General features: G+C 51.4%; 2 protein-coding genes across 4 annotated transcripts in view; one reads left to right on the forward strand and one right to left on the reverse strand.

Annotated features, from left to right (window-relative positions):
- Positions 1 to 202: 202 nt before the first annotated feature.
- Loxl4 (lysyl oxidase like 4) lies at positions 203 to 19,491 on the forward strand. The gene is made up of 15 exons (XM_057778176.1): positions 203 to 285; positions 4,194 to 4,490; positions 5,003 to 5,181; positions 5,997 to 6,202; positions 7,445 to 7,483; positions 7,632 to 7,851; positions 8,463 to 8,649; positions 8,776 to 8,930; positions 9,567 to 9,734; positions 10,527 to 10,689; positions 13,180 to 13,423; positions 14,566 to 14,681; positions 15,305 to 15,441; positions 15,785 to 15,896; positions 18,250 to 19,491. The coding sequence occupies exons 2-15, from the start codon at positions 4,211 to 4,213 to the stop codon at positions 18,318 to 18,320; spliced, it is 2,277 nt and encodes a 758-aa protein (XP_057634159.1). The 5' UTR covers positions 203 to 285; positions 4,194 to 4,210; the 3' UTR covers positions 18,321 to 19,491.
- Positions 19,492 to 22,432: 2,941 nt separating this feature from the next.
- Positions 22,433 to 25,130, reverse strand: part of R3hcc1l (R3H domain and coiled-coil containing 1 like) — a 91,490-nt gene continuing 88,792 nt past the window's right edge. For all 3 annotated transcript variants that reach the window (XM_057779979.1, XM_057779977.1, XM_057779978.1), the window contains one exon: positions 22,433 to 23,140. In XM_057779979.1, coding sequence (XP_057635962.1) covers positions 23,073 to 23,140 — 68 coding nt within the window. In that variant the 3' untranslated portion in view covers positions 22,433 to 23,072. The remainder of the gene's footprint in view (positions 23,141 to 25,130) is intronic.

The raw sequence follows: 25,130 nt of genomic DNA on the forward strand, positions 1-25,130 counted from the left end.
CTCCAGGGACTCTATCAACCAACACCCCCCCCCCCCCCCGTGTTCCCCACAGCGCCCGGGACTTCCCGGCTTGGCCCTGGACCGAACTGCGCGCCTGGCTGATGGCCGGCCGGGCGGGGCGCCCGTGCACACAGGCGCGCCCGGGGCGGGGCCAGCGGCCTCCCCGGGGAAGGCCCCGACTGGGGGCGGGAGACTGGTGGATAAAAGCCCCCAGGGCGCCCCGAGAGGCCCGTTAGCGCTGCTTGGCTGTGGCGCCGGCCCAGCCCCAACCTCCGGACCCAGCTGGTGAGCTCCAACTTGACCGCGATTCCTCCAGCTTGCTTCTTGCTGTCTCTCCTTCTGTCTCTCGCGGGTGGGCAGGCCTTTAAGGGTTCCAAGGGACTACGAGGAATAAGGGACCCCATGGACATGTCGGCCTAGCCCCCGGGTCACCACCTGCTTCTCCACTAGACAAGTGCCCAAGTTGGGGGAGTCAGTCCAAGGCTACATGGGTGGTGCGCCCTGGCCAGAGGGAATCTGTGTGCTAGGTTTGCGAACACCCTTGTGTAATCATTTCTCACCCTGCAAGAATGCTAGGGACAGGGTAAAACCTGTATAGGACCAGATGTCACTCCTGTGACTTGGGGTACTAAGCACCAGGGCAGAGCTGGGCTCCCCAATTACCCACCCAGAGCTGACTGCAGGAGACGAGGTGAAAGAGGGAATGGAGGCAGAGGGTTTCCAGCCCCACCTTACCCAACCCTATACAGGTGAAGGCCCATTTTTAGGCTCTGCTTTACTCACGACAATGATGCCGCCAGGCTGCAGAGCCCAGAGCAGGGCCCAGAGAGCTGCAGAGAAAGGAATAGAAGTGACCGACAGCTGGGGCCCCAAGACAGCTTCCTCCACGATCTTGTGCTCTTTCAGGCAATCGCCCTTTGCCAGCTCTCCCTACCGGGACAGGTGCTCAGCCTGGGCCTGCCAGGGTCCTGGATCTGCCCCTGGGCAGCAGGCAGGGCTGGTGCCTACACCAGAGTCCTCATACTTCAGCCAGAGTCCTGACCAGCAAAAGGTGGCGCTCCAGTCACCTTGTCTCCCCCTCCCTGACCCAGCATCCTTCACTGCAGTTTTGAGAGCCCAGCCTGGAGCCAGGTGGCCTGTTTGACTCCTGGCCAGTCCGGCTATTTCATTTCTCTGTGCCTTACCTTTCCATCTGTGAAATGAAGATGCCTATTCTGACATGCTTCTAACGGGCATTCCTATTCTATCTCCCAGCCCCCCCCCACCACTTCCATTCCCTTTTTCCTTTGGGAAAAGAGACTGCTTCCTTCTCCAAGGGCTAATTCTCAGCCTGCCCTCCTCCTGCACTCAGTTCTGTGGATACTGGGAGGCCTTACTGGACGGGGTAGCATTTGAACTGGGTGTTGAAGTGTGTGTAGGAGTTTAACAATCTGAGTAGAATGAGCAACAGGCGCGAAATCTTGAGCTCTTGGAGATGAAGGCTCTTTTGGGGGGATGACGAGAAGAGTTTGGCGTGAATAACAGTTACGGGATCCCGGAGTGGGTGGGAAATATGGGAGGGAACCCCTCCCAGGGTCTGCCTCCTGGTAGCTTGAACGGAAGAGCACTGCCCTGGCTTAGAGCCCAGGCTCTTGCTGCAGAAGATCCCTGTCTTGTGCCTTCTGAGGAGACCTCCTCCATGCTGTGTGGACCTTAGCCACAAGCCCCAAAGCAGAACAGCTCAGCCCATCGGAGACCCCAATAACATGTTACACCCTAGGACCACTGCTCCTCTTACAGGTGTGCAAACCGAGACACCTGGACCCTTGCCATTGATGGCAGTTAGTTATCTGCTTCCTGTCAGGAGAGCAGCTGCCTCTCAGCTCAGACCCAGTGGCCCCAGGCTGCCAGCCCAGAGCTTCCCATCCCCTCTTGTCCCTTGGGGTGACTTTAGTGTGGCTCAAACTATGGTGCCCACCTCCTCAGAGGAGCGCACAGGAGGAGAGGGGCACATGGGGTAGCAGCAGAGAGCATTCTGCTGATGGTCAGCTAGCAGCCCCTCAGCCCTTGAGTTGTAGTGACACTAGATCAGTGTTGGCATTGGGAAGAAAGTGCAGCAGAGTCAGTGGACGATGGCAGGGGCCCAGCCTCAGTGAGCAGATGGGGCAGGGGGAGTCTGACTTCATGGTGTAGGAGGAAGGGACAGGGATGAGTCTAGGGACCATACTTGGACTGTGGAGATCAGCGGTTCTTTCAAGCTGCCGTGGTGCTATTGATAGCTCACTGCTGCAGGTTCCTCTTCTAAGAGACCCGCGTGGGTCTGTCCAGTGAGCAGTCTTATTGACTGTTGTTATTGTATTTGACTTACTGTAGATGTTGTCACCCCAATCTTACAGAGAGGGGATACTGAGGTGCAAAGTTGTCTAGACAATTTGAACTCAGGCAGTCTGACTTCCCTCTCTCAAGACTCAAGCTCCATGCCATGGCGCCTCACCCACAGGCAACCATCTGGCACCATTCTGGGCACCGGGGATACAGAGGAAGTCCTTACCACAGCTGGATGCCATGCTTAGGGACTGGAGTGGCAGGGCCCAGGACCTTCTCTACTCTGGCTCATGAGCTCCCCCATGAGCAGGGTTGCCAGGTAGCTAAAGCTGACTTTCAACTCTGGATCTTCCTGCCTCCAGCTCCCAAGTGCTGGGATTACATGCTGATGCTCCCATTCCTGGCTGACCTGTCCTGCCTTTAAAAGCCTTCCCAGTCCTCCTGCTCTGTGTGTAGCAAGGGTAAGGAGTAGTGTTTAATGTCTTCCCTTCTGTACCTCAACACCTGGACTAACTGATAATTCCCAAGAGGCCAGCTGTTCTGACACATCTGTAATCCTGGGAGTTGGGAAGCAGAGGCAGGAGGGTCCCAAACTCAAGGCCAGCTCTAGCTAAATAGCAAGATCCTCTCTGTCTCTGTCTCTGTCTCTCTGTGTGTGTGTGTATGTGTGCGTGTTTATCACTCAGAAAACACAGATTTGGCAAGGTGTCAATCTTCTCCATTCACTCCTATAGTGACCTCCAGAGCCAGGGTGGAGGAAAGTCAGCAGTGGGGGCCTCAGAGACTCTAGTAGCTGTATTCAGCCATGGTTCATTTCTGTGTCCTGCCCTGCTCTCCAGTCCCAGGACTAAGGGATGCAGCTTGACCCTCCCTCTAATGTATGTGTCCCTGCCTGAACCCTCCCAGGGTTCCTCATTTTTGACAACATGAGGGGAACAAGCTCTGCGAGGCACACACACCCCTGACCATCTGGGACCTGCCTGCACCTCCCCTTCCCTTCCAAATCTCAGGCAGGCATGGGAGATGGGCACTTCCTGCTCTACTCCTGCTTAACTTCTTTCCCTCTTCCTTCTTTTGCCCACCCTGTCCTCTCCAGCTGGACTGCTCCATTTCCAGCCTGGGAGAACTCTTATTCATCCAACAAAACCCGGGTTAAGTAGTCCCTTCTCTTCTTTATAGTTTTTTTCTTGGTTTGGTTAGTTGGTTTTTGAGACATGGTCTCATGTGGTCCAGGCTGGTCTTGAACTCATCATGTAATTGAGGCTGACCTTGAACACTTGACCTTCCTGCCTTTATCTCTTAGGTACTCTGATTATAGGTGGGAGCTCCTATGCCCAGCTTACACATTTCTTCTTTAAAAGCCTCCCCCAACTCCCCTTCTGTGTGTGGTGAAGGTGAGGGGTATATAATGTCTTCACTTCAATGTCCCTAGACCTGGTTGAATAAGTGGACCAAAGCCAGGTCCCTCCCAAAAGTGTAAACAATGCACGGCCACACAGCTGCATAAGCCTGGGCTGTGGCTGTCGGGACAGGCGACCCAAACCAGAGGAGATAGCAGGTGAGATTTGGCTCAGCCTCCTCACCTTGGAATAAAAGACTAGGCCAGGCCACACACTAGCAATGGAAGAGCCCTGACTCCCCTGAATATCCCTTCCCACCCCAGCATTCCATGCACCTTTTTGTGGGTTCGGGAGAAGCATTTTACCCTCAACTTGGTGTGCCAGAAACATCAGATGGCAGACACGTGTGTTACCACTAGGCAGGTGCGTCTCGCCTGAGGGTACTGTGGAAGCTCCAGGGACAGCATTTGGTGAGCAGGCCTCTTCTCTTCCTGCCTACACGCCGTGAGGATAGGTGAAGGTGGTGATTACTGTCTGTTCCTTCCCCAGGTGCCCCTGAAGTCACCATGATGTGGCCCCCACCAGTCACGTTCTCTCTGTCCCTGCTGCTGCTGCTAGGCCAAGCCCCTTCTGGCAGGTCACAGTCATCAGGAACCAAGAAGCTCCGGCTGGTGGGTCCAGCGAACAGGCCAGAGGAGGGCCGCCTGGAGGTGCTGCACCAGGGCCAGTGGGGCACTGTGTGTGACGATGACTTCGCTCTCCAGGAGGCTACAGTGGCCTGCCGGCAGCTGGGTTTTGAGTCAGCCTTGACCTGGGCACACAGTGCCAAGTATGGCCAAGGGGAGGGTGAGTGACAGGAGACACCGCCCCACAGGATGCAAAGAGATGGGAGCCAGCTTCTTTCTCTTAGGACAAGGCTCCCTGACGCTCCAACAGAACTTTCTAGAAGCCCACTCAGTTCAAATGTCCTCTTGAAGAGCCTTCCTGAGTAGAGCTGCAGAGGACCTCAGCTCTGACCTTCCCATTCTCCCTTGGATTACCAGAATCACCATCACTAACTGTAACTTCTCTGAGCAGAGTGATTTGCATATAGTGGTGTTTAGACAGTGACAGACAGAAGGACAGACAGATGAACAGGTGGGTCTGATCACTAGATCGACCTACCACTATCCAGACAGTTTCTGTGGACCTGACTCCAAGAGGAAGCAGTGGCCAGGGGTGTGAATACTAAGACGCCCCCCCCACAAGAGAACCAATTTTCTTCTTCTCCCTTGTTCCTCAGTCTTTGATAGTGTAGGGTCCCACCCAGGAGAAGGGTCTCTCCCCTCATCCTTGAACTCACCTCCCCTCCCCCGCAGGCCCCATCTGGCTGGACAATGTGCATTGTTTGGGCACTGAGAACACCCTGGACCAGTGTGCATCTAATGGCTGGGGCGTCAGTGACTGCAGACACTCGGAAGATGTTGGGGTGGTATGCCACCCACAGCGCCAGCGTGGCTACCACTCTGAGAAGGTCTCCAATGCCCTCGGGCCCCAGGTGAGGAGGCTGTCCAGGTCCTGTCCTGAGCTGAGGGCTGGGCAGAGCAGAAAGCCTCCTGCAGAGTGAGCCTGGAGGAAGGAGAAGGAATGAAGAGTGCTGGGCTGAGCAGCAAGCCTGACCTCAGCTTAGTGAAGAACCAGTCAAGGGACCAGACGCTCGGCCTGGTGGGAACCTCAGAAGCTGTTCCCCATGAGGGACGTGGGGCAAGGGGGCTGCTTCACCCACAAGGCTTGGCCACAATTGCTGCCTCTTCCCAGCACAAACAACCCCAAGCTAAAAACAGCTCAAGCCAAACAACAGTAATGGGCAGGGCAGCGAGCTGGCTCCCACCCTCTGCTGACAGGCAGCCTCTGCCTGAGGACAGCTGGCCCTGGCACACTGTATCTACAATGGGCCACCATGGGGGTTCCAAACTGGTTCAAGTCACTCAGGGATAGGGTGGTAGGTCCACAGGATACAGAGGATAGTCTCAAGCAACAGTTCGTGCCCATTTCAGCTCTTGTCTGGGTGGCACAGGGAAGACCCCTCCATGCCCAGCAAACACCCCTATCCTCCAAGGGCTCCTGTCTTGACCCCAGTTTGATAGATCTGAAAAGAGGAGGGAGAGGATCTAGACGAACCAAGACTTTGGCTCCCACTTCCCCTGTAGCCTTCAACAAATGCTTCCCTCTCTCTGGGCCTGACGAGGGGTGGGAAGATGGCTCTGAGCCTGGCTTTCTCAGGAAGATCTGCAGCGACCTACAGGAGGCTTACAGAGGGCCTACAGGACCCTAGGGACCTGACCTGTGGTGACTTGACTCTATGCCTTGCAGGGCCAGCGGCTGGAAGAGGTGCGGCTCAAACCCATCCTCGCCAGTGCCAAAAGGCACAGCCCTGTGACTGAGGGGGCTGTGGAAGTGCGGTACGAGGGACACTGGAGGCAGGTGTGTGACCAGGGCTGGACCATGAACAACAGCAGGGTTGTGTGCGGGATGCTGGGCTTTCCCAGCCAGGTACCTGTCAACAACCACTACTACAGGTAGGAGGGGCAGGGTTGCGTGTGCGTGGCTTTGTGAAGGGTTCAGTGAGATTCTGGGGGGCCACACGGATGGGGTGGAGGTCTGTGGCAGAGCAGTTCTCATGTATTGGAGGAAAACAGACCGACTGAGGACATCTCCTGGACTTGCTGAGTTATGGACCCTTCAAGATAGCTAAGAGTGAGCAAGGAACTTCAAGGTCCTGAGAATCATCTGGAAGTGGTCAGAAAGTAAAGTCCACGCTTGCCAAACCAACAGAAAGAACCAAATGTGGTACCCAATGAATACAATAGAATGGGAAACTTTGTGTCCCCAGTTAAAAGGACTTTACTGAAGGTCCTTACAGTGTAGACAGACTGTATCCTGGTCTTGGCTCCTCAGGAACTAGCTCTGGTTGGGGTAGACATGGCCTCTGCTAGGACTCTGAGCTGTCCTGGGAACTGCTCTAATTCCAGTCAGACCATAATTGGGTTGCATATAAGCAAGGGCCCTGGGTGGGGAATTTGCGTAAAGGAGACATAAAAATACTCTGTCAGAAATGTGGCCAAACTATCACAGAAGATCTCATCGACCCCCACCACCCCAGTCCTACCAGCTGTGTCAGTGACACCCTCAAGCCTTTCTCAAGACAGAGGACTCCTCCTGGGGGGCTGTGAATCATCCAGCCTGCCCCACCCCTATTGGCTTGCCAGGCTTCATCTAGGTCGTTGCAAGTCCCTTGCTTCTGGCTTAGAGCAGCCTGGTTCTGCATCAAAAGCATGGTGAGCAGCCACATGACTCTGTCCTGGAGATGATGGTGACATGGGCCCCTGGCTCCCCACCACCTAGTAACTGCAAATCAGGCCCCGCCGACTTACAGCCCTTCAGCAGAGCAGCCCTGGTTACAGCTTGGATGGCAGTCCCTGCCCCAAACCCCCCAACAAGGCTCTCCACTGCCAGTGTTCCCAGGGGGCCTTTCCCAGATCTCTTCTCTCAGGGGCCCCCTGAAGGATCCCTTCGTGCGAACTGGGAGTGGCAAGAATGAGTTGCTTATTCCATGGCAGCTCTGCCACAGTGGAGACTTTAGAGGGAGAAACAGAGAGGAAAAGAAAGAAAAGAAGAGGGATGGGGAGGAGAAGATCTGGGGGAAAGTCTATGAGCTGTGAAGTCTGCTATAAACTTCAGAACTGAGGAACCAAGGGGGCGGGGGATTCTTGCACACACACCCCCACACACACACACCGTATCTGTTTTCTCTACCACAGAAAAGTCTGGAATCTGAAGATGAAGGATCCCAAGTCTAGGTGAGGAGGAGTATTTTAGGGGGTAGACATGCATGTGTCATGAAGTGCCTCCCCCCTCCTCCCCTGATCCCTTTTCTTTCCCTCCCCTTCTCTCCTGAGCTCCCTCATTCCCATTCAAGCCCTCCACTCATAGTTCCTTGTCTTCCAGGCTGAATAGCCTGACAAAGAAGAACTCCTTCTGGATTCATCGGGTTGACTGTCTGGGGACAGAGCCCCACTTGGCCAAGTGCCAGGTACAGGTGGCTCCAGGAAGGGGCAAGCTTCGGCCAGCCTGCCCAGGCGGCATGCATGCTGTGGTCAGCTGTGTGGCGGGGCCCCACTTTCGCCCACAGAAGTCGAAGCCCAGGCGCAAGGAGTCCCATGCAGAGGTAGGCCCCAGGGTACCCTCGAGCAGCCTGAAGGTGGCAGTCCTTCTCAGCAGTGCCCTGCCCAGTGGGTAGAGGAGAGAGGAGCTGGGTTCACAGAACGAAAGAACCTTGGGATTTTTTTTTTTTTTTAAAGAAGATCATTTATCATCCCACCAGAGATGTTAAGTTGACATCACTTGCCATGGATAGAAGACAACTGTGAATTAATTAAATTGTAATTAAATTGTAGCTACAGAAGTGAGGGTATTGAACCTGAGCCTGGCCTTTTGTTAAAAAAAAAAGTAGGCGAGAGCCAGGCAGTGGTGGCACATTCCATTAATTCCAGTACTCAGGAGGCAGAGACAGGCAGCTTTATGTGAGTTCAAGGACAGCCAAAGCTACACAGAGAACCCAATCACATACACACAAAAAAAGAGGGAACCCATCTCCCTCTCCCCCCACGTCACTGAAGAATCAGAGGCTGAGAAGGGATAATTGTGGGAAGTCAAAGGCAGAATTAGAAACTGGGCCTTGGCTCTGGCCTTGAAGCTTGAAGGATCCCCACCCCAAAGTCCACCCTGTGGCTCAGTGCCCCTGGCTGCCCTTCCTGAAGCCGCCTTTCTCCTCTTTAGCAGGAGCTGAAGGTGCGCCTGCGCTCTGGGGCTCAGGTGGGTGAGGGCCGTGTGGAAGTGCTCGTGAACCGCCAGTGGGGCACAGTCTGTGACCACCGGTGGAACCTCATCTCAGCCAGTGTCGTGTGCCGTCAGCTTGGCTTTGGCTCTGCCCGGGAGGCCCTTTTTGGGGCCCAGCTGGGCCAAGGTGAGCAAGGAGGTATAGGGTATGAAGGGGGGATCCAGATATGCCGCTGGCTGTCTTGGCGGCCCAGAACAGAAAAGTCACAGGTGTGATTTAGAGGAGCTTCACACAGTACGCTCTTCCCTGCAGGGTTAGGACCCATCCACCTGAGTGAGGTACGCTGCCGGGGGTACGAGCGGGCCCTGAGTGACTGCCTTGCCCTAGAAGGGTCCCAGAATGGTTGTCAACATACAAATGACGCTGCTGTCAGGTGCAACATCCCCGACATGGGCTTCCAAAATCAGGTGAGTTTATGTCTGAGCATGTCCTCAGGCAGGGTCTGGGCAGTGGGCAGCCCCCAGGACACAACCTGGAGCCAGGGGAAGGGGTTCAGAACAGCTACTACTTCTGCCGTGGTGATCCAAGAGCCCTTGGGGCTGGCCCGAAGAACTCTCTTCTGTCACTTGGCCCCACATATATTGCCCTGGATGGCAGAGAGACATGGGACTTTATGACAGACACACTGCCTCACACTCCCAGGTCCTGAGCAAAGTGAGAAGGAAGGTGCTTTAAGCCAGGGCCCTCTGAAAGCAGTGCTGAGGAGTGGCACTGGGGACTGTGGGCAAAACTGCTGGCATCTTGGAAAATGGTGCTGACTCTCTAATGCAGTGACAGTCAACAAAGTGGCAGTTACAAACGCCCTTGGCAGACAGAGTCATCACTAATGGTGGGAGGATTAGGTAGGACGAAGGCAAGCGCCAGGACAGAAACCCCTGCCACCCCTGCCACAAGCACTCGAAGCCAGATTTCTCTAGCGTGCAGGGATATCACACACTAACTAACGAACTAAGTTCATGCCAGAGGAGACGGGTGGTGGTGGTGGCTAGGTCTCCCAGCCTGCAATCCTGACTTCTCCCCTTGAACACCTCTGACTTTTATAGGTGCGCTTGGCTGGCGGGCGCAACCACGAAGAGGGAGTGGTAGAGGTGCAGGTGGAGGTGAATGGGGTCCCACGCTGGGGGACTGTATGCAGTGACCACTGGGGGCTCATGGAAGCCATGGTGACCTGCCGACAACTTGGCCTGGGATATGCCAACTTCGCTATCAAGGTAGGCTCTCGGCTGCCTCCTCCTGTAGAGCATCAGCCCCACGGGCTAGCAGGACTAAGGTCTGCCAGAGCTGCTGGCCATTCCTTCATTCAGCAGTCACTCACTGAGTGAAGCTATGGGTTTGTCACCAATGAGAGTTGGGGATGCTGTGATAGGTCAGAGCCCAGCTGAGGGAAGCCTGCTCAGATGGCCTGCTGTCTATCTTCATCTGTGGGGATCACGAATTGAAGTTAGCCAGGCCTGTGGCCAGCAAAAGTTTGACTCAGTTGAGGAAATGAGGGGCTGGGGATGCAGTGTGCTCTCCGGAGAGAAGGCTGCATAGTGCAAGGGTAAATGTTGCAGGGGCAAAAATCACCATAGCCGGCTTGCTGCTGGGCGATGCAAGGGCAGACTTCACTCAGAGGCCTCGGCTCTGCCCTGGTTGGGGTGAGAGGAGCAGCAGGGAATGGGGACACACTGATGCAGGAATGAGGGATCCGGCTTGTCCTGATCAAGCAGCAGTGCTGCCTTCTTGGAGGTGGACAGGGCAGTGTCACAGGCAGCAGGGAATTGCCCCATTGACATAAACTTTTAATATCAGAGGGGCTCAAATGTGACATGAATTGCCCATGAGGTAGGACTCTCATCGGTAAAGTTTTATTTATTTATTTATTTATTTTATTTTTTTTTTTTGGTAAAGATTTTACGGCCTGTGCCGGACTGTCTGGTGGGGACGGTGTGATGGAGGCACTGGAATGACTTGCATCGCAGTCGGTCTCTGCTCTGATGGGATGATGCTGGCTGTCTTCCTAGGATACCTGGTACTGGCAGGGGACACCAGAAGCCAAGGAGGTGGTGATGAGCGGGGTTCGCTGCTCGGGCACAGAGCTGGCCCTTCAGCAGTGTCAGAGGCACGGGCCTGTGCACTGCTCCCATGGCCCAGGACGCTTCTCAGCAGGGGTCGCCTGCATGAACGGTGAGTGATGGGATTGATGGGTGACAGGGTCAGGGAGGGGACACAGTAGCTCTGCATTTGCCAGCTGTGCGGCTGAAAGCCTGCCCTGCCCACCTCCCTCTTGAAGTCTCTGTGAGAATGAAAACTGAAAAACACAAAAGCACAAGGAGCTAAATGAGGGCTTTTCAGTTGGGGATCGTGAACAACAGCTTTAGAGGAGTGGAACGGAACGGGAAAGGCGGCCGCCATTCCATTCAGTGAGGGGAACTGCGTGTGTGCTGAGTTACAACAGAAAATGAATCCATTGCTGTTTGTAGGAAATACTTTGAAATGAGCTGTCGAGGATATGCAAATGGGAGGCAAACCAGAGCCTAGGGCCAAGCTGTGGCATTTACTCAGCAGGCTCAAGGACAAGACTATTTTGTGGCAAGAGTTCACCCCACAGACCCAGATTCTTAGGGTAGCAGCGTCTGTTTGACACTGACCAACATGGCCAGAGCCAAGATAATTACATCCAGCCCAAAGGCTGCAGGCTGGCACCAACCCCGGAGGCCACTTGACCTTCTTCCCAGCCACGCTCCAACCCCAAGACATCTTAACCTGTCAGTGAGCACACCCTTGGGAGAACCCTGGACCCACCCTTCTCACCCTCCTCTGAAGGAGACAGGATGTCAGTGGTTCCCTCTGCACCCAGGCCTCCACGGCATGCTGGTGACCTGCTCTCAGTCCCCCTGCTTGGCAACCTCAGACTTTCCCTTTCCTCCAGGGCAGCTGTCTTCGTGAGCACATCTGGTGCTAACAGCTGGGCAGGTGGCCAACCAACAGCTTGTACTCACCCCACCTCCTCTCTCTCTCCCTGTCCCTCCCCCCTCGGTCTCTCTCTGTCTCTGTCTCTATCTCTCCCTGTCCCTTCCTCTCCGCTCCTCCTCCTCCTCCTTCCTCTCTCTCTCTCTCTCTCTCTCTCTCTCTCTCTCTCTCTCTCTCTCTCTCTCTCTCTCTCTCTCTCTCTCTCTGCTTTTCTCCCTCTTTTTTGTTTTCCCCTCCCTCTCTCTGAAAGCTCTCCTTTCCTTCAGGAGCTCAGGTATGTCAGTGGCCCTATCCTGGCTTTCTCCAACAGCAGCCACAGGAAGTCCAAGTGCATGAATACTGAGTGACACAACAGGCACCATGCAGCACAGCACACTCCCAGCCCGGCCCGACACACAAGCCAGTGTCCCGTCCGCTCTCCACACAACAGGCACCATGCAGCACAGCACACTCCCAGCCCGGCCCGACACACAAGCCAGTGTCCCATCCGCTCTCCACACAACAGGCACCATGCAGCACAGCACACTCCCAGCCCGGCCCGACACACAAGCCAGTGTCCCGTCCGCTCTCACCCACACAGAGCCTTTCCCCCAGGTGCCTCAGCCCAGATATCTAAACCCCCCACAGCTGTGAGGAAGGCCACACAGCGCCAGCAATGGATCACTACATACCAGTCCCCATGCTTAAGGCCAGCGAGGGTAGAGGCTTCAGAAGCAAGAGCCCCTTAAAGGGGAAGAGAGAGGCTGAGCTGATTAGTGAGACTTAGGCACACCAGATTTTAATTTTTTATTTTAAAAAAAAAACTAAGATTATTGCTATTGTTGGGGGGGCGGTATGCATGTAACTTTTGAGAGTCAGTTCTCTCCACTTGGAATATAAGGATTGAACTCAGGTAGCTGGGCATGCACTTTTATTGGCTGAGCCATCTTGCTGACCTCAGGTTGGCCTCGTGCATTCAGAGCAGCCCTGGAGATACTCTGGGTGCCTGGGACCCCTGTGGAAGTGGCTAGGCTAGAATGGACCAACTAGAGGGAGCACGGGACCACACTGCAGCAGCCTGGACAGCACAGTTGAGGGGCAGGCTCCAGGGAGCACGGGACCACACCGCAGCAGCCTGGACAGCACAGTTGAGGGCAGGCTCCAGGACCAAGTCCTTCATTTTCCAATCTGGTCCTCTGGCTCCAAGAGCCACCAAGAGACTGAGGCCCAGGAAAAGACAAGGACTTGGCTAAAACAACCAAGTTAGGTATCAGTAAAGCTTTAGAAAAGCTCTTACCCACTAAGTTACTCGAAAGTACTTTGTACGATTTTTTTTTTAAAAAAGCATTTTACAAAAGAAATAATAGCTTACATCCATTTCCTATTTACTGCAGGACAATGTGCTACGTCCATTACAGATAGTACCTATTAATATTACCAGTATGATTCCCACCTTGTAGACGGCAAACATGAGACACAGAAGCATTAAACAGTCACAGAGCTGGTAAATGATAGCACAGTCAGAAACTCAGGAGTGATGAAGGCTGGCTCCAAACCAGCAACCTCCACCATGACAGTTGGAGCTGCCTATCATGAGAACTCACATCCCCTGACTCAGTTGTCCGGTGCTCCTTCGGAAGTCTGGGGGCGAATCTGTGCTCAGGCTGGAGAGCAGGCTCTGCTGCCTTCTCATTGCACCCCCCCACCTTGCCTCCTACCGCCCAGCTGCCCCAGACCTTGTGATGAATGCCCAGCTGGTACAAGAGACAGCCTACTTGGAGGATCGTCCGCTCAGCATGCTGTATTGTGCGCATGAGGAAAACTGCCTCTCAAAGTCTGCTGACCTCATGGATTGGCCCTACGGACACCGGCGTCTGCTGCGCTTCTCCTCACAGATCTACAACCTTGGCCGGGCTGACTTCCGTCCCAAGGCTGGTCGCCACAGCTGGATTTGGCACCAGTGCCACAGGTTGGTACCTGCCCACACTTGGCTCTAGAGGGTGAGGGACGAAAATGGAGTCCCAGGACTAAACAGTTTGGTTTTCCCTGGCCTCAGGTAAATTCCCGGTTAAGTCTGCTTTTTTAGCCTCCTGGCTAGCCTTACCCCAGGAGACAAGGGGAATCCCTGGAGCATCTACCTGCCCCCACACCCTTACAACCTTCCTTGGATGTAACCTTGTAGATGGTGCTCATGGGACCAATTGCCCATGGCAATATTCCAAAGAGATGTGATTGCCAGCAGTTGGTCTCTGTTAGCATGTTACACTTTTCCCATATTGGACCTTAGGTGGCCCCAGTCTTCAGAAGCTAAGTAAAATGGGGACCCCAGAAACCTGGAGACCCCCAAATAGGATGCTTGCTCTGCAGAAGAGATTGGCAGGTTCCTGTAATAACAAGGCGAAGCCTCAAAAGAATGGCAGGGAACAGTCTGGTACAGAAGGAGACGATGAGTATCCTTTCTTATAAGGAAGCTCCAGACCAGAAAGAGGAGAGGCAATGTCTGTGACAGAGGTGGAGTGGAAGGGATTTGTATTATTTTCTTTCAGGACATAGCCGTGTGTAGGAAAAGCTGAGAAGAATGGGCAGCGATTTGGGGACTTGGCCTTGACTGAGTTAATAATCACCTTTTCTGGTAACAAGCACAGAGCTGCCATTACCACTGGATTGGAAAATATGGCAGCAATTTGGTCCCGGGCTGACGGAGCAGAGTAAATTCTCTCCCCATCTTCTCCACTATGAGGCCATCTCTGGGCCAGTGCCTCCCAACCCCACCTCTGCTTTGGATCCTAGAGCCAAGGTCCCAACCTTCTGAAGGCTGCCGGGGAAGTTTGTCCTTTTTTTTTTTTTTTTTTTTTTTTTTTTTTTTTTTTTTTTAACATACCTGAATTAAGATTCCGAGTAAAGGGGACAGCTGAGCCTTGCTGCCTGACAGGCAGGAGTGTCAGCAAAGAAGTCTGTGAGCACGCTAATCTTGGGTTTGGGAAGAAGGGCACTGCCCTGTGATTATGACTTTCCTCCTTGGGTAATGACGGGGCCTCAACCTTCCCTGCTAACCTCTACAGATGACCCACTCCTGTCGCCGTGGGGCTGACAGCTCTGCTTCTTCCTCAGGCACTACCACAGCATTGAAGTCTTCACCCATTATGACCTGCTCACGCTCAATGGCTCCAAAGTGGCTGAGGGGCATAAGGCCAGCTTCTGTCTAGAAGACACAAACTGCCCCACAGGTTTGTGGGTTCCTATTCACGTAGCCTCCCGCTGCACTCTTAACGGATCTCTCAAGTACCTTTGGGGTCAAGCTCCTCTCTTCCCTGCTCACTAGCCCCAGGCTTCTGAAGAGTACAGCTTGGCAATAGCACTCAGGGCAATTCAGAAACTTCAATTTCTGCCTTCTGAAACCTTTGGCAGAAAGTTCTCAGCACTCTGTACCACCTTAAAAGACTCAACATGTTCCGCAGCTCTCGGAGGGCAGGGAATGTGTTATTTCCTACTTGTACCCCACAGTCTGATCCCTTACTAATGTAACTGGGTAAACATCAGACCTTCTGAGGGCTGGTGGACGGAATCAAAACCCACACTTCTTAGGCCAACAGAGAGTTTTACTAGAGCATCCAAAGCGTCACTGTCCTCGTCACAGATGTAATTTGCCCGCGCCAAATTCAGTTAACACGATTCTATACTTGGGCAAGTCATTTAACTGAACCATAGTCCCCAAACTCATGTACTGGCCACAAGTCCAGAGCTGGTAAAGCCAGTTTGAAGACTAACTGCTGAAGCCTACAAAGGACCACGCAGTGCCTGGTCACACGTGCCTTCTTGATGTCATAGTAATTATGTACTCCCCTTACAGGAGTGCAGCGGCGTTATGCGTGTGCCAACTTCGGGGAACAAGGAGTGGCTGTAGGCTGCTGGGACACGTACCGGCATGACATTGATTGCCAGTGGGTGGATATCACAGATGTTCGTCCAGGGGACTACATCTTCCAGGTAAGGTCAATTCCCAGCAGCTACAGTTGCTCCAGGCTCAGAGGAAGGTGGTTTCCCATGGGATCCATCAGATCTGTCCTTTTGAGGAGCTGTGTTGTAGGGGACAAGCCGTTACAGGAATGCCAAAGCTCTGGGCTTGAGTCTCTATTCAGTGGATACTGGGCAATTCCTATTCCTCATCTGGGAAGAGGATGCTGATGTGTACTTCCTGAGGGTGACTACGGATCAGCACATCAGGGTACAGAAAGGCAGCTCTGTAAAATAGTAGGCAAGGTGTAAAGAACCCTCCACGTCAACTCACTCAGAAAGCACATCACCTACCTTGCTGTCCCCTCCCTTGCAGGTGGTTGTGAACCCCACAAACGATGTGGCAGAGTCCGATTTCTCCAACAACATGGTGCGCTGCCGCTGCAAGTATGACGGGCAGCGAGTCTGGCTGCACAACTGCCATACAGGTAACTCAGCCCTGGTGACGACGGCTTACGTAGGAGGAAGCTGGGAAACTTTATAGGTACCTGGGTGTGACTTGTGGTCTGTACAGATGGCTATGGATGGGATGATACTGGTCGGACCACCAACCTCACCACCCAGCGACTACACTCCGTTATGAATGACTGACTGTAAAGTGAATTTCCAGTCTCAGAATCTTTCCTATCCTCTCAAGCCACAGCAAGATTTTCTTTTCCTGGCTGGGTGTTGTAGTACATCCCTTTAATCCCAGGATTTGGGAGGCTGAGGCAGGCAGACCACTGAGTTAAGGCCAGCCTGGTCTACATAGGACAGCCAGAGTATGTAGAGAAACCTTGTCTCAAAAAAAAAAAAAAAAAAAAAAAAAAGCTTTTCCTGTCATCTGTGCCCTCTTTCCTATAGTTTTCCTGAACTGCTGCCTTCTCAGGGAAAGTTCTCCTTGGTCTCTACTGTTCCCTGTAGCTATAAGCTGGGCAGAGGAAGGAAGCAGCTGCCTTTTGTACAGAATCCTTCATCCTATAGTTGAGCAGTGTCTAGACTTGCTAAGGGTGTGTGTGTGCTGAGCTGGCCTTTCTGTCAATGTTTGGAGACCCTAACTGTGGTGATCAGGCTCAGACAGTAGAATCAGGAACTCAGTGCAGCAGAGGGGGTACAGGCATACAAACAGATAACCCTAATATGGTGAGCCTCCCCCAAAGGGTATAAAGTAGCTGGGGAGCAAGCAAAACCTGGAGGCTAGATGTCAGGAAGAGGCATTTGAGCGGGGTTCTGGAAGAGGGGGAGTTTGAGAAGACAAAGAGCATCCTACGTGACTGCCTTCTAAACCCAGCCCACCACACCACTCTTTAAGACAGGAAATTGCAACCTGAGGGTTTTCTTCTCCTCCTCCTCCTCCTCCTCCTCCTCCTCCTCCTCCTCCTCCTCCTCCTCCTCCTCCTCCTCCTCTTCTTCTAATACTGTGTGTGTGTGTGTGTGTGTGTGTGTGTGTGTGTGTGTGAAGGTATATGCACAAGTGCAAAGTGTCCATGGAGCCTTGAGGCATTGGATTCCCCTGAACTGGAGTTACAGGCCACTGTAAGCCCTGCAGTGTGATGCTGGGAGCCAACATCAGGACCCAAGAGCAGTGTACACACTTTACTGCCGAGCCATTCCTCCAGCTACAGATTTTTTTCCTTTAAAATTAAAAAATTTTGTTGTTTGAAAGTATTGGTATATAGTTCAGGCTGGCCTTGAACTTGGAGCATCCTCTGCCTCAGCCTCCTGGGTCCAGGCATTACTGAGGACAGGCACGTGCTGCTCTGCCTGGGTAGTTTTCTTTTCTAGAAACAGATCACTGAAGTGCTCTCCAGAGAGAGGCTACAGGAGGCTGTGCTGTGATGGAAAAGCATTCCCTGGGATTCCAAGGCCCTGGGATTCCAATGCTCCAGGGTTGGGGTCCTGATTCAGCGACAGGGAGCAATTCCTGGTTTTTCCATCTCTGAAACAGGGACACTGATGCCTACATCCCATGGACTTCTAGGAACCACTGACAAATTCCAGTCAAGGAACAATGTTTGTTTTCAAATTTCTTCCATGGTACTGAGTTCACACAGGCGCGTATTCCATGGGCTAGGCAGGCATCCTATCACTGAGCTACATCCCTGGCCTCATTTGATTTCAAAGTAACCCTGCCAACAAATGGAGAATGAGAAGGAGCATCTAAACTTTACATCTGGGTAGTAAACTGCTGACCCAGAACAAGAATGTGAAAGGAATTGGGACAACAGAGACTCCCTATTTGGCCTGCCAGGGAACCAGGGCAGTGATGAAGAAGAGAAAAACAATGCCAGAAGGTAGAGCCTACCAGAGTCCTCACACAAACGTGAGAGCTCACTGCAATGCACCTGAAGCTATGTGACAGGAACACTTTAGAGGCCTGGGAAACAAGTGACGCTGAGCCCAGGGATAAAAGAATGGAAAACTGCTATCCCCTGTAAGCTTGCAGGGGGAAGGGCCATCTGGGAGCCAGGCAACAGCTAGCACCATTGGGGAGGGTGAAGCAGGTTGGAGCTGTAGTCACGGGCAATCCCTGCCACTCTAGACCCACAGCACCCACAGCAGAGAAGATGGCTGGCTTCTCCACCCACTCCCAACTTCCTGTTGCTGTTGAGTTTCCAGGTAGAAACCAGGGGACAAGGCAAGTAGGGTGGCCAGTTCCCAGGGCACGGAATGAACCTGGAGAGGGAACAAAGCACTAGCTAGCCCTTCCCACTCGATAGACTGTGTCTGTGCCCATGACTGGCCGGATGGAAAGGGGCTGCTGTGGGTTTGGCTACTTAGCTATTTTCCTTTGACCCACAGGAGATTCCTACCGACCCAATGCAGAGCTCTCCCTGGAGCAGGAACAGCGACTCAGGAACAACCTGATCTGAAGCCAGTACTGCACAGTCCCAGCTCAGCTATACACCAGATACCTCAGCTTACGGGAGCCGTGCCCTTCACAGAGCCCCGGCGCACAGGACAAGGGGCCAGTGACAAGGAGCACCGAGAACCTGCTCAGGAAGCCTTCTGATGGCCAGATCACCACCCTGGATGGCAGCACTCTCAGGATGGCTCTAAGCCTCTTCCTAGTGCCTACGGCCTATATAGCATGGCCGTGAAGCTTTGGCCAGCTAAGCCTTCTCTTCCTTAAGGAGACTTGTTTTAAAACTTGATGCACAGTTCTCAGTTTCAGGAGCTCTAAGTTCCGTAGGGATGAACTGTGGCCAAGGCCCCATCTGAGTGGTGCTCTGAGGACCACTTAGATGTCTTGGAGGAGCGAGGACAGAGGACCAAAGAACACAAGAAGTGGTGTCAGCTCTCTGTAACAAACTCTGTGCAAATAACGGCGTCAAAGTCACACCTGGCAGAGAAGTTGGTGAATGCAGTCCCCCACCTTATTCCCACTTAGAACTCACACCTCAACCTCTGAAGCCTCTTCTTCATTCTGTCCCACACCAGGTGTCTCTAATACCCCTGAACCCTCAGACCTCCCTCCATTTCCTGATGGATCAACCACCCCTCATTACTGGGGCTGGGGTGGGAGGCAAGTCTCACAGGAATGGCAAGACAGGGCCTTTCCTGCAGAGCAGTGAGAGATCAAGAAGACAGCTGAGGTCACATAAACTCTGTCTCTGTCAGGGCCTCTGCCAAAGGAGCCAGCAGCATGTTCCACATCTGGCAGGCAGTCCTGTCTGTTAGGATCACTCACATCACAGGGTTAGCCTAAATTTCCAGATTTAACCAAGGCCACTTTACCTTAAACAAACTTTTGCAATTGGGAAGAAACTGTCAATCAAGTCACTCTGCAGGAATACAAAGACAGGTCTGGTAGAGTTAGGAAAAGAAGACTGGGGAAACCAGAGTGAGAACTCTTAATTTAGTCAAGGGCCGAGCTTGGGAAAGGCCACCGACCACATGTGAGGTGGCTGTGCTCCATTCTTGCTCAGGTAACATAAGACCCCAGGGTCTTCTAGGGCATGTCTGGACCTTTTCTCTACTGACATGCGCACAGATGATCCTTCTAGGTCTAATGCCAATAAAGTTTTCTCATTACGAAGACTAGCCCAGCTGTGCTCCTGTAGCTTCCAGTGCCCTGCACTCTGTCCTCTTCTCTCCAGAGCTGGACCAGGCTGTTTCCCGAGTCAGACACCAATCTGCTTTATAGTTACCACCCCCTACCCCAGGCTCAACTGAAACTGGGGTCAGAAAGGTTGAGAGGTGATGGGGAGGAGTAAGAAGGTACAGTCCAAAGACCGTAAACTTTTATAATAGAGGCTACAAAAGCAAATGAATGGGAGCAGACAGCTGATTTACAGGATGCTCCTCCCCACAATACAGGAGCTACCCCGATAATGAACAGGGACATGTTTCAGGGGTACTGGCTGTGAATACAAAGCTCCCTTCTCCATTTCTTCCATTCCTCGTCTCCTTCATCTGACCGAGGAAGCCTATTTTGGTGTTGTAGTTTAGTTTAGGTAAACAAGGGAAGGACTGATTTCCTGTCGGGGCCAGCAAACAGTGACAACATTATACTCACACATGAAGCTAACGGTCTGAGAAAGAATGTGCGGCTAGCTGGGGGTTGGGGTGGGAATGGAGACTGATGACTAGATTTGGGCAGGGAGCTTACCCTCGGCTTCTTGTTAGATCTAGTTCCTAAGAGGCCAGAAAAAGCAGGCCGGGCGGATAGTAACCAGCAGCACAGGCCTCAGCCTCCCTGCCCACATCACACGGCTGGTAGGTGCAGCCGGTTCTAATTCCTGGAAAAAGCGATACAAGGGCTGGGCTGTTAAACTTCTGAGCTGAAAGAGAGAGACACAGAAAGGCTGGCGGCTGGCATGACATAACTAGATGAGGAATGCTAACAGAATACCAACCGCCACATTCCAGACAGAACCAAAACCTCAGAAGATGTTCACCTTGGCACTGTGTGGCCTCAGGGAAACCAAGGGTTAGGACGCTCCCTCCTCAGAGACTAACCTTCTAACATCAAAAAGGCCTTCATGGTATGGAGGGAAAACTAGAATCCATAGAAACTGTAACTTTCTCCTGTAAATTTTATGTAACCCTGAGATTTAGATGTTCACTGTATGCAAAACATACATGTACAGCAGAGATTGTGAGATGCCTCCCTAATAGCTAACATTTCCTTCACAGCAGCCACCCCATTCAAATAGCTCTGCTGATTTTAGAGCGGTCTGGTCCATGAGGCAGTGGCAGCCACACACTCTCCACTGCTCTGAGAAAGCTCAGTTTAGACATGACCAGTGATTTGATCCTCCATGCATGAGCTCAAGGCAGTCTGTCCTAGGCCACGCCCGGAACTTCTTACCACTGGCCAATACACAGAAACCCCAACCACTGGAAAAATGTAAGCAAAAGTACATTTTAGTTAGAAGTAAAATAGTAATGCCACATAACTTTCAAATGTTGATTTAAAAAATTTATTCTCTGAGACTGACTATAAGAATAACCCTGAGAGTTAAAAGTAGCTGATCATCAGATGGAAGATAGGTTGCTAGAATACTTGATGAGAAAACAATTGTTCTGGAAATGATGAGACTTATTTAAAACCTCGGTATTACACATGGGGCTGTACATATATCATCAACAATGCTTTAAAGGGCACTAAACAGTGAACAAGAAGTACTTTCACAGACAAGTGACAAGATCATTCCGTTTGTTGTCCAAACACAGCCTGAGAGTATAGCTCAGAGGTCCATATTTAGCACATGTGTGGCTGTAGGTCTGCTATCTAACATGGGGCAGGGCGCCAAAACATGCTAAGTATGAGCCTTAGAAGTATAAAGCAATGTTGGGGCTGGAGTGATGGCTTAGCAGTTAAGAGCCTGGCTCTTCCAGAGGACCCAGGTACAATGCCCAGCATCCACATGGTGGTTCATGACCATCTGTAATTCCAGTTCCAGGAGATCTGACATACTCTTCTGGCCTCCACAGTTACCCAGGCATTCACAGACATGCAGACAAAACACCTATACAAATAAATTAATAATAATAAGTCAATGATAGAATCCTTGGCATTTTCTTTCAATGTACCTCTGTTCAAACAGACGTACCGATATTAGATAGGTCTGTTCTATGAAGACAGAGCACGAGCCCTACAGGTACAAGTCAAAGACAAGTGGAAATAGAGGACCAACACAACAACGTATTTCCCCACATAGGGAATGGTGGCACTCACTGTGTAGGGCCACTGGAAAAGGAAAGCTGGAACAAGAGAGACAATGCTAAAGAATTGTGACAGGATAGGTCAAGACTCAGACCCAAGGCCAGTGTCATTTGAGGAATATTTGAAGAGCCCCATCCTACCATGTTCTACACAAAGCTAATAACCCATCATTGTCATGGGCATAAGAAGCTTCAGTGTGACACCACATCCTGCCTCCTCAGCACCCCAAAGACTAGCACTACCAGTTCTTCAGCCCAGAACTCCCCTCCAAACTATGAAGAAGGCAGATGCGAGACAAAAGGCCTGAGCTGGTGGCGCTGACCTGTTCATGTCCTTCTGGGAACTGCTCACGGTCTAGAGGTGTTTATTTCAGCCTGGCAGCTCATTGCTGCACTGGATGGTTTGGTGCTGCTTGCCAAATGCCTCCAGCACAGGCTAAGACTGTACCAAGAACATGCTGGGTGCCAACGCTTCCTGCAGGGTGTCAGAGTTGATGGCTATGGAAAAGGCAAGAGGTTGGAGGAAAGATAAGGAGGTCAATACAAGAGAGACTGCCACACAGAAATGCCAGAACGTTCGCTTGGGAGCACACTCTGGGGCACAAAAGATGGGGTGCACGCTCTATTCTCCAGGGATTGATAAAAGCAGCACCTGTTTAGACCATGAATGGCATCAGAGACATGAAGATTAGAGAGCTCATCTCAGATTTTCTTTTTTCTTCTTCTGTTGTTGGGTTTTGGGTCGTGGTGGCGGGGAGCAAACTCATAAACACCAGAATGATTAATATTGTAAAATAGTCTTTAATCTCGCCTTCTCACAACATATTACTGCTTAAATTGGAGCCAGCAGTCAGTTCCCTAGGACCAGCTTACTGTGAGGAAGGAGGGAGAGACCACTGGCGGCCATGCAGCTGGAGCAGTACCAGGCACCAACCCTAGTACAGCTCAGAAGTCCAAACGCCCACATGTGCTGCGCTTCACTGGCTTTGGAGTCCAGAGCCAGCAGTGTGGATTATCTGCCGAGCACATCAGGCACCTCCGTCTCTGTGAACAGCTTCCCGCCACCCCCTGTGCTGTTCTCAACCGCATCAAGTACTAAGGAACACCCTGCCACGTGGGCCTCCGACTCCTGCCGCTGCAGGCTTGGGTCCTGTTCCGCTTTGTTCTTGCTTGAGACTTCCTGGAAGTGTGACCCCCACTAACACAACCTCTTCTCCCCGGAGGACTCTCAGAAGTCACGTGCTCCATTTTTCTTCTCACTTGATGGTTCATTTTAGCATCTACCACAGGAGGACAGTTTGACTTTAGGGTGAGGACAGTACTCCTTGTTCTTGCTATGCCCTCCAGTCTTTTGTTCACGTTTCTCTAACATGCTCATCTGCATGGACACAGCCTCTGGAAGGATCTTCTTGTCTCAAGAATATGAGCACATTTCCTAATTCATTAAGTGATGTTCAAACTGCAAATTGGCCTCTGCCTTCCCAGATGTCTTCCCGTTGCTTGGCTTCCAACCGTTTTCTCTCTGTAAATAAGGGTCAATGTTAATCATATGACCATATATTTCACATAGCCAGTGAGTCTCCTTTAATCAAATAACAAGAAACTTTATTCATGAGACAGGTAGATTTCCTGACCAGTTCACCTGAGTCCAGAGGTTAACAACTTTTTAACTTTCCAAATGATTTATAGCACTGATACTACTCTGAGACAGTTTATTCTTTAGTTTTTCCTCTCTACCCTTTTCCCTATTTTATTTTTCCTCTTCTTTTTGTCATGCTGAAGATAAAACTCACACACATTAAACTCACACTGTACCACTGAGCTTCGGCCTCAGGTTAACTGCACCGCTTAGTTCCTGTGGATCTGACACAAGCTCAGGTCATGTGGGAAGAGGAACCTTAAACTGAAAAAGATGCCTCATCACACTGCCCTGTAGGCAAGTCTGTGGGGCATTTTTCTCATCAGTGATTGATCCAGGAGGGCTGCTCAGAACACTGTGGGTGGTACCACCCCTGAGCAAGCCACGAGGAGCAAGTCAGGAGCATTCTTGCCAGGCTTCTGCTTTAGTTCCCGCCCAGGTGCACGGACTTCCCTCAGTGATAAATTATGACCTAGGAGTCACAGGATGAAATAAACCCTTTCTTCCCCAGGTTAGTTTTAGTCAGTCTTTATCACAGCAATAGGAAGCCAAACTAGGATAGTGACTGTAAACTGCCCCCGCCATGTTTTAAGCATTTTATAGTATGTGTATGTGTGTTCATTTGTGTGCATGCACAATGACTTGTGGAGGTAAAAGGACAACTCGTGAGAGTCAATTCTCTCCTACAAGGTGGACCCTGAAGACTCAAGATTGAACTCAGGCCATTAGGCTTAGTGACAAGTGTCTTAATACAATCAGCCATTTCCTCAGACCCCCATTGTATGGTTTCTGAATAATAAGTAAAGATTTGAAAAAAAAAATAAAACTATATTGATAAGTCAGAACTTAGTAGGACTCAGCTGCTAGTCTTGCTAGTGGGTGTTTAAGTTTACTCTTCTCAGGTGGGTTTGGTACTTTCAAGTAACTGCCCATAATTCCTTGTGTTTTGAACATATTAAAAAACATTTCAATATGATCTAATAATGTTTTATTTATTTTTGTGTGCTTAAGTGTTTGGTCTACTTGTATGTCTACGTACCACCTGCATACCTAGTGCCTTTGGAGGCCAGAAGAAAAGGATGGATTCTCAGAAACTAGAGTTACAAATGGTTGTGAGCCATGATATGGTGTTTGAAATTGAACCCAGGTCCTCTGGAAGAGATGGGTGCTGGGAATCAGACCCAGATCCTTGGAAGAGTAGCTAGTGCTTAACCACTATGTTCTAACCTTTTAAAGTGCTCAAACGGCAGCAGCATCCTGTGGATTTCACTACTTCCCGACCATAAGTTTAATGAGAAACAATTCAGAGGCGAACCTGTGCCAGAACTTTGCAGAGCACTTCAGGAACCAGAAGTGTCCTAGAGCAGTGTTCCTCGACCTTCCTAATGCTGCGACCATTTAATACACGATACAGTTCCTCATGTTGTGACCTCCAACCATAAAATTGTTTTCATTGCCACTTAATAATTATAACTTTGCTACTGTTATTAATCACAATGTAAAGAGTTTCTTTTATACATGACACTGGTTCTAACCTTATGGCTGACAGCCATTTACCTTAACACTAGAAAATGAACATCATAAGCCGTGGCTACTTCCCTTTAAGAATTCTAGTTCTAGTCTGACGTCTGAAAAGATGCCTCAAGTCATGAACCAGGTGGATTACAGAAATCAAGGTGAGTTTAGAATTAACACTTGCCATTTCAATCTATCTTCCAAATCAGAAAAATCACTTACAAGCTCTCTGAATTATACTTGACTGTACTTTAAGGGGTAGGAAGTTGGCTGGGAACTGACTGACACTTGGAAATGTGAGACAGAGAAATTCCTTGCTATTTGGGCACCATCTTGTGGCATCATCTGAATATAGCAG

This window comes from Chionomys nivalis, chromosome 8 (assembly GCF_950005125.1).
Source record: "Chionomys nivalis chromosome 8, mChiNiv1.1, whole genome shotgun sequence".
Lineage (NCBI taxonomy): Eukaryota > Metazoa > Chordata > Mammalia > Rodentia > Cricetidae > Chionomys > Chionomys nivalis.